Source organism: Protopterus annectens, chromosome 13.part0 (genome assembly GCF_019279795.1).
Source record: "Protopterus annectens isolate FY-2018-M chromosome 13.part0, PAN1.0, whole genome shotgun sequence".
Lineage (NCBI taxonomy): Eukaryota > Metazoa > Chordata > Ceratodontiformes > Protopteridae > Protopterus > Protopterus annectens.
In genome coordinates this window covers 169,962,168-169,977,023 of record NC_056747.1, presented here as the reverse complement: position 1 = coordinate 169,977,023, position 14,856 = coordinate 169,962,168, and the positions used below count along the sequence as shown (strand labels likewise).

General features: G+C 43.7%; 1 protein-coding gene across 1 annotated transcript in view; it reads left to right on the top strand.

Annotated features, from left to right (window-relative positions):
• The window catches only part of ARHGEF18 (Rho/Rac guanine nucleotide exchange factor 18), a 2,448,098-nt gene that overhangs the window by 1,371,589 nt on the left and 1,061,653 nt on the right, over positions 1–14,856 (top strand). The window contains exon 15 of the mRNA XM_044090748.1: positions 14,603–14,616. Coding sequence (XP_043946683.1) covers positions 14,603–14,616 — 14 coding nt within the window. The remainder of the gene's footprint in view (positions 1–14,602; positions 14,617–14,856) is intronic.

Below are 14,856 nucleotides of genomic sequence, written 5' to 3'. Positions count from 1 at the left end.
TACTAATATATTTTGAAAAAAATGATTTTAAATTTTACTTTATAATTTTTTAATACAGAGAACTTTCATTTCATTTTTATTGTTAGAGGTTAGCTGTGATAATCATTACCTTACTGTTGGCAGTAGCGTAAAGCTATGTGGGATGTATCCTACCAAGGTCTGGGTGTCCAACCGGTATGCTAAAGCTTCTTGGCACCTTTTTTGCACTCTGTGCATCAGTTAAAACACAATGTGTCAGTCTTTCAGGCCATTTATCTTTATGTACTTTGTGATAGCCACTGGTCTCCCCCCAGGGGGCACTTCTCTTTCTCTGATATCTTCATGGGCCCCACACCCCAAAGAAAAAGAACATTTGGTCGAAAGTTTGTTTGTTAAATTTAACTGTTGAGGCTACCCACTAAAGTGCGCTAGCCTGTGTAAGTGATTTATTACTGTTTTTCCTGCAGTTCTGTGTACTTTTTAACCTAAAACACAAACCCCCCCCCAAAAAATCCTTGTTTTCCCGCCTTTACTCGACTAGTTTAGACCAGTATACAGGCTTTGCTGTATTCTGGACTGTGGTGTAGTTCCTGTGTTGTCCATTGCCTTACTTGGATAGAAGGAAGTTTCTTTGCTCACCAGTGGGAGTTGGGAGCCTTGAGCAGCCTATCTGTCCCTGAAGAAGTGACCTCAGCACAAGAGCTTGTAGTAATTGGTCGTTTTGGACCATTTCCAGCTCTTTTGAAGTTCCCTGTTTAAAATCCGCGTTTGCGCGGCTTTGCGCGATTGTGCACATAGCGCAGCGCCGGTTAAACAGGCTTAAACTATTCCTGGTTCCGCCAAGTCTGCACTTCAATTTTTCCCTAAGAAAGCTCTACTTTCAACAAAATCAGTGTATTCGCTTTATTATAAGCCTAGCACTTGCTCCTAAAACCTTTCTTTTAAGTGAAGCAGCCTTAAACTAACGTAAGCACTACATCCACCTACAACCCGTGCTAATACCCACTTCCCTTCAAAGTCCTCTCTCTGACCCAGTTACACATCACCCCCTTGTACTATTCTGGCATGTCGAGTGGTACATCACTGATGTCCTCTCCAGTTCAGCAGGTTAATCTGGGAATCCTGAGACAATGTTACAATTGTCTCATGTACACAGACAACCCTCTCCTCCTCCCAACAAACACAAACACATGTGAGAGATGCAACTATATAGCCAAACTGGAGGCTGAACTCTCTCAACACAGGACTAGCAAGACCAGACAGGAGGAGAAGGTAACCACACACACAACAAACCCAGTCTCACATAAACCAACCACAACTGCAAACCAAACACATAATAACACAAAGACATACTTGGAGGCTCTAATAAAAAACTTACCGAAACAACAGAGGCTCCCAAAGCAGACATCCAAGAAAACACCACCTCAAAACACTGCACATGCAACACATAGTACACAAAGTCAGTGTGCCAAACAATCACAGCCCTTAAGGCGAAACACCATGCCTGATACACTAGTAATAGGTGACTCTATAGTCAGACACACTGACGTCCCGCTTACCAGGCTGAACAAGGAGAGGGTAACGGTGAGCTGCCTATCAGGAGCTAGGATCCGCCACATAACACAAGCACTCAGGTCACTCCAAAGCAAGTACAAATATGACTCCGTCATTGTCCATGCCGGCGTGAATGACCTGAGACGTACCTACTTGGGCTACATGAAAAGAGACATGGAGGAGCTCTCTGATTATGTAGCCCAGGCTGGTATGACCCTGGCCCTGAGCAGCATCTTGCCCTCACCAAGAATGATGCCACAATACAAAGACAAGATGATCAGCTGTAATAATTGGCTCAATTACTGGTGTCATTCTAGAGGGATCCAATGTCTGTCTGCTTGGGATGACATGCTGGACAAGTCACGCTGCTTCGCAAGGGACGGCTTGCACCTGTCACCACTGGGCTTCTTGCCACCCCCATAGTGCCTTTTTTAGGCAAGGCTCCAAAGACAAACCCACCACCTTAGAAAACAATAAAGGAAAAAAACTAAGGGTAATGCTGCTCAACGCCAGAAGTCTAAATCTCAAGATGCAGGCTCTCAGAGCACTCAGTATGGAGAGCATCGATGTCTGTGCAGTAACTGAAACCTGGTTCAAGGCTCCTGAGAGCACCCCAGCCCTACCAGGTTATACCTCGTATCATGCATTTCGGCCCCAAAACCTGGGCCGAACCACAAAAGGAGGGGGAGTGTCCATATTCATTAAAGACACCCACACCTCCAGGTTAGTGGCAATGCACGAAGCATCGGAGACCATCCATGTGCAACTAACCATAGGCAAAACTGCTATACAACTTGTAGCATGCTACAGACCACCCTCTCAATCTCAGGAACTCCATTCAGCCTTCCTGAAGACACTGGAGGATATGAATGTCTCACCAAATACCATCATATTGGGGCTTGAATAATGCACCCAGTCTATGTTTGGGTAGTTGAAGTCTTCCAACACCCTAGTCCAAAGGTTCCTGGAATTCATCAACTCAAATGCGATGGAACAACTAGTCACCTCCCCCACAAGGGGAAATAATTTACTTGACCTGATCATCACAAACATGGGGACAAAATGCTCAACACCGGAAGTATACCCCTCACTAGTGAGATCAGACCACAAACTAATAACCCTAGATATTCATATCCCACCTCCACCCCCAGCATAAAAGACCACAGTGAGAAAATTCTCAAAAGCCGACTTTACACTCCTTAGGACTGAAATGGTATCCTTCAAGCCCCCTGGGCCAGTGGAAACCACATCCCACACTGCTGAATCCTTCACAAATGCTTTCTACGGGCATCTCCAAGAATACATGGATCATGCAATCCCAAATAAAACCAAGACCCTTTCCAACAAAGGCAGGCATCTTATCTGGTGGACCCCAGCCATAAACAAACTTTATAACAAGAGAAGGAAGCTACTGCAAGACAGAGCAAAATCCCATAAAAGGAAGGCATCTCTGATCAGCACTAGCAAAAAACTACGTTCGCTCATAAAATCATCAAAGGCCAACTTCGAGAGAAAAATCGCTAAGGACACTAAAGATAACCACAAGGCCTTCTTCAGTTATGTTAGAAACCTGGGCGGAAACCCTCAGATATGCTCAGAGTTAGTTCATAACGGCAAAAAATACACTGAACCCACAGATATTGCCAACATACTGGCAGACAGGTTCAGTGCAAATTTCTCCCCTCCCTCTCCCCCAAAAGACGAAATAATTATCACAGCTGAATGCAACCTCCCTGACATCTCAGATGTCCAGGTGAGAGCTGCTCTCAGCAAAGCTAAAAATACAGCATCCATGGGACCTGACGGTGTCCCGGGTTGCGTGCTACGTGAACTCCTAGAGGAGCTAAACCCGCACATAAGAACGCTGTTTAATCTTAGCCTTGCTACAGGATACGTCCCTGAACACTGGCGTACAGCTACAGTGGTCCCACTCCACAAAGGTGGCACCTCTACAGTCCCTGGAAACTACCGCCCCATAAGCTTGACCAGCCTGGTCTGCAAAGCTATGGAAAGGATCATTATGGAACTCATAAACAAAGACATCGGGGACCTACAGACAATTGACCCTACCCAGTTCGGCTTTGTAAAAGGCAGATCCTGTCTTTTAAACCTGGTGGACTTTTTTGAAACAGTCACTAGAGCCATCGATGAAGGCAAAGCAGTTCATACAGCCTACCTGGATCTGGCAAAAGCCTTCGACACAATACCCCACTCAGGCATCATAGACAAGCTCAACAGCTTAAATGTAAACCCGTTTGTCACAAGATGGGTTGCAAACTGGCTAAAGGACAGAACCCACAAAGTCAGAATAGCTGGAGCAATGTCAGACTCTACGCCAGTCACAAGTGGAGTACCACAGGGCTCTGTCTTGCGACCCCTCTTGTTCGGCATTTACTTCTCAGACGTGCAGGCAAACATAGGGGGGTTGTGGCTGACAAAGTTCGCAGACGACTGCAAACTAGGCGCCATAGTCGATACACCAGCTGACACATGCATCCTCCAGAAGGGCCTCACAGAAACAGACGACTGGTGCCAGAGTCATGGCCTTAAACTAAATGCCAGAAAATGTATAGTCATCCCCTTTGGAAAAAACAAAGTACCCACAAATTACCACATAGGTGGTAATCCATTAAGTACGGAAAAAGAGAGCTGGGGACCCAAGTTGACAGTGACCTCTGATTTGACACCCACGTCGCCAAAGTGGTTAGAAAGACCTTCTACCTTGCCCACCTTATCATGAAGGGATTCACATCCAGATCAAAGGATGTCATTGTACCCTTATATTCCTCCCTTATCAGGCCTATGATTGAGTACAATGCCCCATTTTGTATGTACCTCACCCGGCACCTGCAGCAGCTGGAGAGACCCCAAAAGTACCTTACCAAGAGGATCAAGGGTCTCCAGCATATATGTCATATGCTGCCGGACTAAAAAAGCTCCAGCTCTATTCAGTAGCGTACCGCCTGCTCAGAGGCGATCTGTGCCTTACGTACAAGGCCATGTCCAATTCAGAATTAATGGACATGCTCCACCTCAAAAAATCCAAATCCATCAGAGTCACGAGAGCTAAAGATGTAAACCTCAGCACAAATATGAATAGGACATGCTGGAGGGACAGATTCATAACCCAGAGGCTTCCCGCACTCTGGAACAGGATACCTGTCCATGTTAGGCAGAGCCCCTCACTGACTCTCTTCAAGAGAAATTTGGACGAATGGATGGGTGATCGTAGGTTTACCCCGGGGGTCATCTCTGTGTCATTGCTAGACAGAGGCACAGTAAACCAAATTTAATTTGTACACTTGTGTATCATTACATGGGGTGGCGAAAGCCACATACACTTTTGGCTAGGCTTATAAATGCCCTAGGGCAGATAGCCTAGTACTATACTATGAAACTATGAAACAGGTACTTGCGCTCATCCATCATCTTTCCATCTAACATTGGCTCATTATCTGCATGAACTAGGGCCATGAGTCTTGCATTCTACTTTAACATCCTGAACTGGTTTCATTTTCATTTGATCTAACTTGGTTAGCCTTTTTGTTGTAGAATTTCACTTTTATTCTAATCTAAGTAGAAGCTGGAACTGTGTAGTTGATATGGTTTTACAGCACGTTATTTAGGTTTATAAAAGTAGTTTAGTTTAATTTTGTGGACTGAGGTTTTGCCATTACTTGTTGCCATGGTTTGAAAAGTCTATTTTGCTTAGATTGCATGACAATGGATTATAGTTAGTAGCTCACGTAACTCATGGATTTAAGAATGCCCTGATAAATATGATTTAATAAAGCCATAATTTTCAAATTAAATATAATCAGGTTAACAGCAAAGATCCACAGGGAAATTAATTATACAAATTAAAGCAGTGAGCTTATTTGTTTGTGACATGGGAAAAATGTTCTTTAGGCTCTCACCCCCCCCCCCCCCCTTCACGCTGGTTAAAAAGTCAGGTAGACATTCATTGTAGAATTTTTTGTTTTGGCATAACTTTTACATTTATTATGTCATGTTAAGACGAAAAGCATGTTGTAGTTTACTACGATTTGAAAAGGGAGTAGAATAACACACATCCAGATTATTTCAGTTCTCTTGGCAGCAAAAGTAGTTACCCAGAGAATCTGTCTTTGTACCCACTCCATATTAAAGATGGAACCAGTCTCTTAATGACGGTAATTGCTGCACTGTCGGGACACAGAAAAAGAACTTGTAAGGCATATAACATGTGTGGCAATGTAAATCATTTGCTAGCATGCATCCATTGTTGAACATTTAAAAAAAGTTTTCCAAATATGCAGACAAGCTTTAATAATAAAAAGTTTCAAAGTCCTGACAACAAATTTCTCCAAAGTTGTAGATAACCAAAGAGAGACTGGGTAAGCAATTCACAGTGGAAGAAGGGAGGGTGTATGTAGGGCTTCCAAATATGCATCATAATCTAGGATTTTTGCTTGGATGTGTTTGCATAGGTATTTTTATACCCCAGCAGACACCAGAGAAGTTTTCCTTTGGTAGATTGCAAATGTTTGAGGTGTGATGGGGAAGAAAGTGGTAATTAAAAACATATTTTTGGGAGTGTGATGTCTGTGCTCCTGTTTAAACCAATTGCTGGCTGTTCTAGTCTTGTCTTTATTTCTCCTCCTTGATGTAAAGAACAGTTTGTATGCTTCCAGAAAACATTAACTTATAGCCTTAAGTAAACGTGCACTGCCTGTCTTTAAATAAAACTTAAATCTGATGTCAGTTTTCATTTATTCCTTCTCAAGTGGGTTCAGATTGAACTCTGCCAGTTTTTACAGTTTATGGATAGTGGAAGCTGTTGAGCACCTCCCTTGTCCATAATACTGTACTCCCTGACCATACCTCATTTGCCCTGATCACGTGTGGATGTGGTCGCTGTTAGCTCTTGAGCTTTACCATTGTTCTTTGGAGTGAACTAGGATACTTAAATGCATTACCTTCTGTAGTTACGCTTCCTATATATTCCTCCCTTATTCTTTCTACACTTATCGGTGTAATTTACCTTACCATTGTTGGTAATCTTTTCTTTCTTTTGCTCTTATACCCGTGGGATAACTTCTTTAATTACCATTGTTGGTATTTTTTTAAAGGAAGGAAAAAAAAAATTTTTTTTCTTCTGATTTTTAGGGCAGTATTTTTTCTTCAGTATGGCTGAAAACCTTTTGGGTTTAAAAAATGTAAAGGTTATGGGCATAAAATCCTACTTTCAGATGCACATGATTCCTGTCTGTATTGTTTAGGCTCTGCTCATTTAAAATAATCTTGTGACATTTCTAAGGCCTTTAATCCACAGGCCTTAGTGGACTGAAAAAATAAACCAATTTTGAAAGGTTTATTACAGACTTCCTTTTCTGAATCTTTATCTGGAGCTCAAACATCCAAGAGATTAGAAAAGGAGAAGTCCAAAAAGTGTCTGTTGGACCCTTCAGGATTCTCCACTCCTACTTCTGATCCTACTCTTGAGCCTGATAACTCATCCATATTAGTGGATCCGACACACTTGGAACTGAAAAGTCTCCCTAGGATCCGATACGTATCATCTCTACATCAGCCATCCTAGAGAGATGCCATTATTTTAGGACCCCTTCACTGGCCTCTTCTCATTCTTCCAGGAAGTCTAACAGAAGCAGATGTGGATAGAATGTTGAGGAAATGTCTGTCAACACACACTCAGATCGGAGTTCTCCCTGGTTCTAACCCCATCGGGTCTAGAAACCTTCACTAGTACTACTCCACCTGTTTTGGCTCCTTCTGTGATTCGACTTTTGGCTTCAGAGCTCTTGGCTCCGAGACTTCCAGAACCGTCCATGTCCCATTCAAACATTGTTGTATCTTCTGCTGTGATACCTTCTCTGAGTGGACTGGCTACAGGTTTGTTGGAGCTGGATGATTCTTGGAGCTGTAGTGCCATTGTCTGATCCAATGTGTTGGAGTTGACTCTGAAGATGTCTGAAGCTGCCTCTGCCCCTTTGAGCCTCATCTTAGGACAGCTCGGCTCTGACCTCTGCCTTGGGTGGGCTGCCTTCGGGTCAGAGGGAGCTGATGGTCTGGAAGCATATCTGTTTGGCACCATCAGCCTTCTCCCCGTAGGGGCATTCTGCCTTTGAGGTAGTGGAGAGAGTGTACTCTGCTTGTAGAGGAAGCCCCCCCCCCTGGCTTAGTCTTCCCTGTCTCGTATATCTTTGTGCCTGGAGTCTCAACACTCTACGCCACAGGGATAGCCAGCCTAAAGTTTCCAGACTACCCAGCAGGATATACTCATACCTTCTGATATTTTTCCAGAACATCCTGCCAACGAAGTCCCTAGGAAGAGAAAGTGCAAGTGGAGGCACTTAGCCTCTTCTCAAAAGCTGGTCACAGAAGGTCCCAATTTTGATGAGGGGGAAGGGTTCCCAAGATCACCATCTGATCATGTCTCCTTTGGAGATGTTCTGGAGATCCTCAAGCAAAGGGCTGGTTGGTCTACTGATAATCCTTGCCAAGAAGAATTCATATTTTTGATGCCTTTGGGTCTGGACTGTCTACCTCCTGGGTGACTCCATCTGCCATTGAGCTCATTTATTTAATCTCTAAGTGGGAGTGGAAGGAACCAGACTCTGTTGAGCTGATCCTCAAGAGACCAGACAGGATCATGGCACCACCGAAAGGAAGAGAATTTTGGAGCAAAGGAGTACCAGTAGATGCCATGGTCATAGCGGCAGCCACAAATAATGACTATCCAAGTCTCTCCCCAGGACCCTCACTTCTGAGGCAGAGATTTCTTTTGCTACACAGTTGGCTACCCTATAGTCCATTTAAAATTTTTCCTCAAGGTTCATTTCACATGCGGCTGAAGGTGTCTATAGGGCAGCGGGTTCCAGCATTTCCATTCGGAGACGTGCTTGGATGTGCCTGTATGATTTTGTGGAGCCCTTCAAGTCCTCCTTCATCACTGCTTCCTTTGCCAGAAGTTCGTTGTTTGGCCCCAAAGTTAAAGACTCACTATCCAGGTATGAGCAGGATGGTAAAACCCTGTCTGCAGTTGGCATACGTCTTTTGACTCCTCAAAGAACCTTCTCTAGGAATCAGTGTGGTTCAGAAAATCCCATGGTCCTTTAAATGGTACATGGGGAATTCTAATGGGAAATGCCACCCATGTGGCAGAGGATTCCCACAGAATCAGGGATCTAGGGACACTTTCTCTGACAGATCCTAAAAGAGCTCGTGAAAGCTTTGATTGTCCACTTCTGGAGGCAGTCTAGGGGGGTCATCTATCCCTGCACCAGAGAGTCTGTCTAGACCTTACAAAAGATATATGGGTGCAGAGGATTCTTTCCAGAGGTTATATACTATCTTTTACTCTCCTTCCCCCTTAACAGTGAACAAAATTCCCACTGTTCCACCCAGTCAGAGGAAAGCAGCAGCACTAGAAGTAAGAAAGCTGCTAGAAACAAGAGTGATCCAAGAGGTCCTCCCTGACCAGATAGTCTGGAACGTGAGCAGGATTCTTTTAGTGCCAAAGAAAACAAGCGACTGGAGACCAATTTTGCATCTTAGTAGTCTGAACTAATCAGTTCAGTACACAAATGTGTCTGGATGGTCACGGTTCAGTCCATTTTGTCTTTCCTTTACAAGGACAACTGTATGTGCTCAGTAAGTCTTCAGGATGCGTACTATCACATAAAAATGAGCAGATGACCCAGAAGAGACAGCTACTCTTCTGGCTGGGAGCCTGTCATTACCAGTTCAGAGCTCTGCCCTTTGGCCTCACCACAGCCCCCAGGGTGTTCACCAAATGCATGGCAGTAGTAGCAGCTCACATAACATGAGGGAGTTCCTGACCACAGGCACCCCAACATCGGCCAGTATACAAAAGACTTTACTACTGTAGGGTGCATGGTACGTAACACATAGGCTGCGATTGGACGTTGGCCATAAAAGTGATGTATGCTCCCCATCCTCAGAACTACTCTGCCGCCAGATCTGAACGCCAGATTCCAGTGTACAGTCTGACTCCAAGTTGTTTGCAATTCTTCAAATTTCAGATAAATGCCCCGTTGGGGAATTTTTTGACTTTTGCTTTTGTCTTTGGTTAGGGTTCATGTAATCCAAGAGGGCAAGTGCCAATGTGGATGACAAATTCCACACAAGGACAGCCACCTCGAGTGCCTGTTCTGCGTAGACCCAAACCGCAACCACAAAAACTGTTCTATTTGTCAGGCGTTTGTCACAAAGACCTTAAAGAGTAGATTATCCTCTCTAGCTACCTACCTAGAGAATCGGTGCTTAAAGCTGCGAGCGATCCTCAGGGACTAAGGACGAGTTGATTTTGAAGTGGAAGGCCAAAAAGCAAAGGCGTGAACCTTCTGCTGAGCTTCTGAATACCAACGTCTGTCTTGAGGTGGAGGATACCCTGGAGACATGCCCAGTTCATGTCTCAGATTCACAGGCCGAGCCTGGCATCCAAGCCACCTTGGTACCTAGAATAAGCACGTCCGCAGAGGCCGAGCAGGCATCCGTTTTGGATGTCCGAGGGGACATCATGATGTGTCATAACAGAAGGCTCTAATTGGATTCCTCATATCCTTGTTAGGGAAGAGATAGAATCTGACCTGATAGAATGTAGACCTACATTGGGCCCTCCTACCCTACATAAGGCAAACTTGCATGGGAAAAAGAAGCAAAAAAAAAAAAAACAAACATTTGTTGCCACCAAAAGAACCTACTAGTGACTGGCAACAATTCACTCAGGGCCTCTCCAATGCCCTTATGAAATTTAGGCCTCCTCCAGGTTTTACAGTTCCCTCTCCCAGTACTCTCTCTCCACTTAAAAGGACTAGGGAGAGGGATTCGTCGGAGGAAGAGACATCTTCAGAGTAGGAATCACTGGCCAACTCTTCACAGATCCCTTCCTCTCTGGATTATGCCTCCCCAGAAGAGGAATCCAGTGGAACAGATTCAACTATGGAAGACCTTTCCTTTGGAGAGACTGTTTTAAATGGGATAGCACTCAAGTATCTGAAGTACAAAAAAGTCATTGTGAGCTATTACAGGTGGAAATAACGTAGCCCATCTGCTATTCCTTGTGTTGTCTGCCTTTCTCAATGCTTTTGCCTCAGCTTCACAGGCACTAGACTCCCAGCCACCTGCCCCCAAAATGCAAGACTGTTTCTACAAGGTCTTAGAGGACTGCAAGTGTCTCTTCATATCTCCTTCTGCAGACCCTTCTGTTATTTCTGTGGCTTATGACAAGCCATCTAGATATCTGCCTTCCACCACCCTCTTACCATCTGATAAGGATAGCAGGATCCTCCATAGACTAGACAAAAAAGTGTACACTTCTGCCACTCTAGCATTGAGGGCCTTAAGTCACCAAACTCATAACCACATTCGCTTTAGAGCTTATATCCCAACTCTCACAGGTAATTGCAGACTTGCCTGACTCAGAAAATAAAACCTTGGCTACTTTCTTGCTTTGTGGATTTTCTCAAGTAGCATGCAGCTATGATGCTGCAGAGGCTTTTGCCAGAGTAGCTGCCTCTGGATCAGTATTAAGAAGATTCTCTTGGCTAAGACTTCAGCCCTCACCTAAATATGTATAATCCAAACTAATGGATGCTACTTTGGACAACTCTGCCTTGTTTGGACCTGCAGCTGCTAACCTGTTCACATCATTGCAGGAAAAGGGTAAGAAGCTGTAGAAATTGAAAAGTATTTTTGTTTCGCTAGTACTCAAGTTCCAAACAAATTGCCCTGGACATTAATGACAACACTATACACTTCTTGGACATCACTATCAGGAAGGATAAAGTCACTCACAGGTTTACCTCCATGTTATACAGGAAGCCAACCTACTTCAATACATTGTTGCACTTTTCCAGTGCTCACCCAATGCACAAAAAGAGATCTTTGGTGAAAGGGCAGGGAGTTAGGTTGGCAAGGATGGTCAGCGAAGAGGAATTCTTTCTAAAGGAAATAGGAATTTTAGAGAATATGCTACTAGGATGAGGGTATCCCATACACTTTCTAGAACCCATACTTCAGGAAGTCATCACAAAGAGAAAGCAAGGCCATATTTTACCCATATTGGGGGGGGGGGGGTACATAACAATAGCAGTGGTGTAGGGTAGACATACCACATATTACCAGTAATTCTTTTTAACACTCTATGGTTCTTACTTTTAGTCCACTTTTTTGGTAAAATCAAAGAAATGTTAAATCACAACTGGGTACTTTTTGACATGGAACAACAATTTAAAAATAAATTAGGTGATTATCTGGTAGTAGTATATAAGAAAGACAAGTCAAGACAAAACTTGCTTGAAACTAATGTAACAAATGTGAACAAAGGCAAGGTGGTGAAATGTGGACAATTGTAATCAATGCCTGTACGTTTTGGAGAATGAATCTCTGTCCATTCGGGGTTTTGGTAGGGTAGTCCTGAAGCAAAGGCTTAATTGTCAAAGTTAGGTGTCTGATATATATATATAGCGATTTGCCAACAGTGCTATAGTTTCTACATAGGGAAGACTTTTAATAGCCTCAGTAAGTGAGTTTACCAACATTTACATGATATTAAAAAGAATAATCTCAAGAATGTGTTCTACAAACACATAGAAGAACACCCTGGTCATCAGTTTAAATTCAGTGCCCTTGAACAGATGGGAAACGACGACAGGGGGATCCTTCTAACATTTTTTTAGAGCATCGAGAATTAATGTGGCAGCTTAAGTGCAATGCAACAATACCCCCTGGGCTTAATGAAACTGTTTCCATTTCTAGCTATCTCAAGTTAAAAGCTGAATTTCTTATGTAAATAAAAATGTAGTTTTATTAAGGATATTTTAAGCTAATAGATTGTGAAAGAATTAAGAGGTTATTTATTGTTATTTATTTCTGAGAATTTGATTATTAGCTTTGTATAGGTTTGTATATGTTTTATCGTCTCAGTTTGCACAGCACAGCTCTGTCTGTTCCACAAGCTGCTTTCAATGTTATGTTTAGAAAATTATGTTTTTCCTGCTGCTAGTATTATAGGGAATTTGTCATTAATTTCAGTTTTTTAAATAATATGAACATAACCTTTTAAAATGAATTGTTTAATTAGTGTAAGTCGTGACAAAAGTGCATATTTAACAAGTGGTTCAGTGTGCTTTTTTGTATTCTGAAGTAGTCAGTGCTGACAAGTGAAGAAATTGCTAAATAAAGGTTTCTGTCTGTGAGCTGCATTGCTCTTTCTTATTTTATTTACCCTGAAAAGCTTGAGTTTGTGTGTAGGCATTCATTTCATCCACAATCCAGAACAAAAGAGTGACAGGAGACCACAACAGCCTAGGGCCCCACTGGCAACTCCGCCAACAACGTGTGCCTTTCCAGACAAGCCAGCCTTTGACTGTTCTCCCCCCTCTTTCCCACATCCCATTTTCCCAACTCCTTCCTCTATCCCTACCAGCCTGGTGTTGTACAGCTGTGCTCTGAAGTCCGCCTCAGATCTGAGCTGAGCAGTTCCACCTTCCCTAGGCATCTTTGCAGCTCTGGTGAAGCTCCATGCATTCATCTTGGGCTCTGTTTTCATGACTCTTGATAAAAGTACCGTCTTGTTAGAGAGCAGACTTCTGTTTGAAGCTCTGATCCCCTCCCTTCCCTGCAGGAGTTCCCCAGGTCCTGATCCTACTGATCTGGTTCCATCTGGGAAGCTAGCACCCAAAAGCTTTGAGTCTGTTCTTGTTGAGGAACCCCCATTGGCTCCTGAGTTCTGTCTGAAGCAATCCCACCAAAGAGTTATGTCTGAAGTATAAGTGTAAAAGACAACACATTGATTCCCCAAAGAATCACCCACAGAAAATCTAGACTTTAAAGAAGGGGAAGGCTCCCCTTGAACCTCTGTTGAGGCTGTCTTTTTCAGAGAAATTTTGCAACTGCTCAGACAGAAAGTTTTTTTTTTTTGGGGGGGGGGGGGGTCGATCCACTGAAGTACCTTCACAAAAGTAGTCCGTACTCCTTGAGGTTTTGGATCAGACCCATTAACCTCTTGGGTGGTTCCTCCTGGAGTTCAGTTGGTAGACTTAATCTCCAAACCAGCATGGAAGGAACTGGACATAGGTAAGCCTATTCCTCATAAGCCTGACAAATTTCTTATATCATCAAAATATCATCCCTGATGGAGCAAGGGCCCTTCCATGGCATCTATGCTGGCACAGCAGCTACCAAAAAGGAATTGGCAAAAGATAATTCCGCTGTCCGTCCACCAGACAGGGAGTCTCGAGCATTGGACCGGTTCAGGAAACGAGTCTACACATTGCCGATCTTTGCCATTTGGGTGCTAAATTATTTGGCACATGTTACGTGTTTTCAGAGATATTTGGCCAGGCAGCTTTAATCTTTCTTAAAGTCCCTATCTGCAGAGCAGGGGAAATCCATTGATTTGCAGTAGGCTACCCTTCAATTATTATCCAGCATCTCGATGCATCTGATTTCCATTACCACACAAGGCACTTCTAGAGCAGCAGGCACCAGAGTTACTGATAGGAGAGACACCCGGATAGGGCTTTCTGATTTTTGCTTCATGGTGGATCAACACTTTTTGGTCCAAAGGTTCAAAGAAACTCTCAGCAGAAGTGAACAAGAAAGTAAGACCCTGTCTGCTGGAGGAATCATGTTCTCTACCTGCCAGAAGACCTTTTGAAGGAATCAGAAGGGTGGTAAGAAGCTTTGGCTCTGTAAGTCAGAAGGGTTCTTTCCTGACACTTCTGGAGCTCACTGAGGCAGTGGGAGATCTCCAGTGGTGGGCATTGCCTCAAGGCAGAGGTGGTCTGCAGAACCAGGGTTTTCAGGGTCCCTTCTTCAAGAGGCCCTGCCAGTGCTCAAGAATGTTTGCCCAATTGCCACTCTGTGGAGGCAGTCAGGAAGGGAGCTTATCCCCGCACTCCATGGCCATCACCAAAGATAAATGGGTGCAGTGGATAATAAACAGAGGTGATCTCCCGCACATGTTTTGCCCTGTTATGTTGGAAGACGTGGGAAGTATGAGAGTGTCTGCCATCTTTACTACACAGCTGTCCTAACGGAGTGGTCCAGCAGGCTGTGTAATAGGCTGCATTAGTATAAGCCCCTGCTCATTGACTATCGTATTAATATGAGACTCCTAAACCCTCCCTATTCAATAGCCAAAAGTTTCTATACTATGCAGCAGCATAATTATGAATCACAAAAAAACGTGTAGGATATGCAGATTAGCACATTGCTGTGGCCTGCATAATACACTGTTGACTGTAAAACCTCAAATGTTACATCAGGCATGATTTACTGCCAGATTGAGTTAGT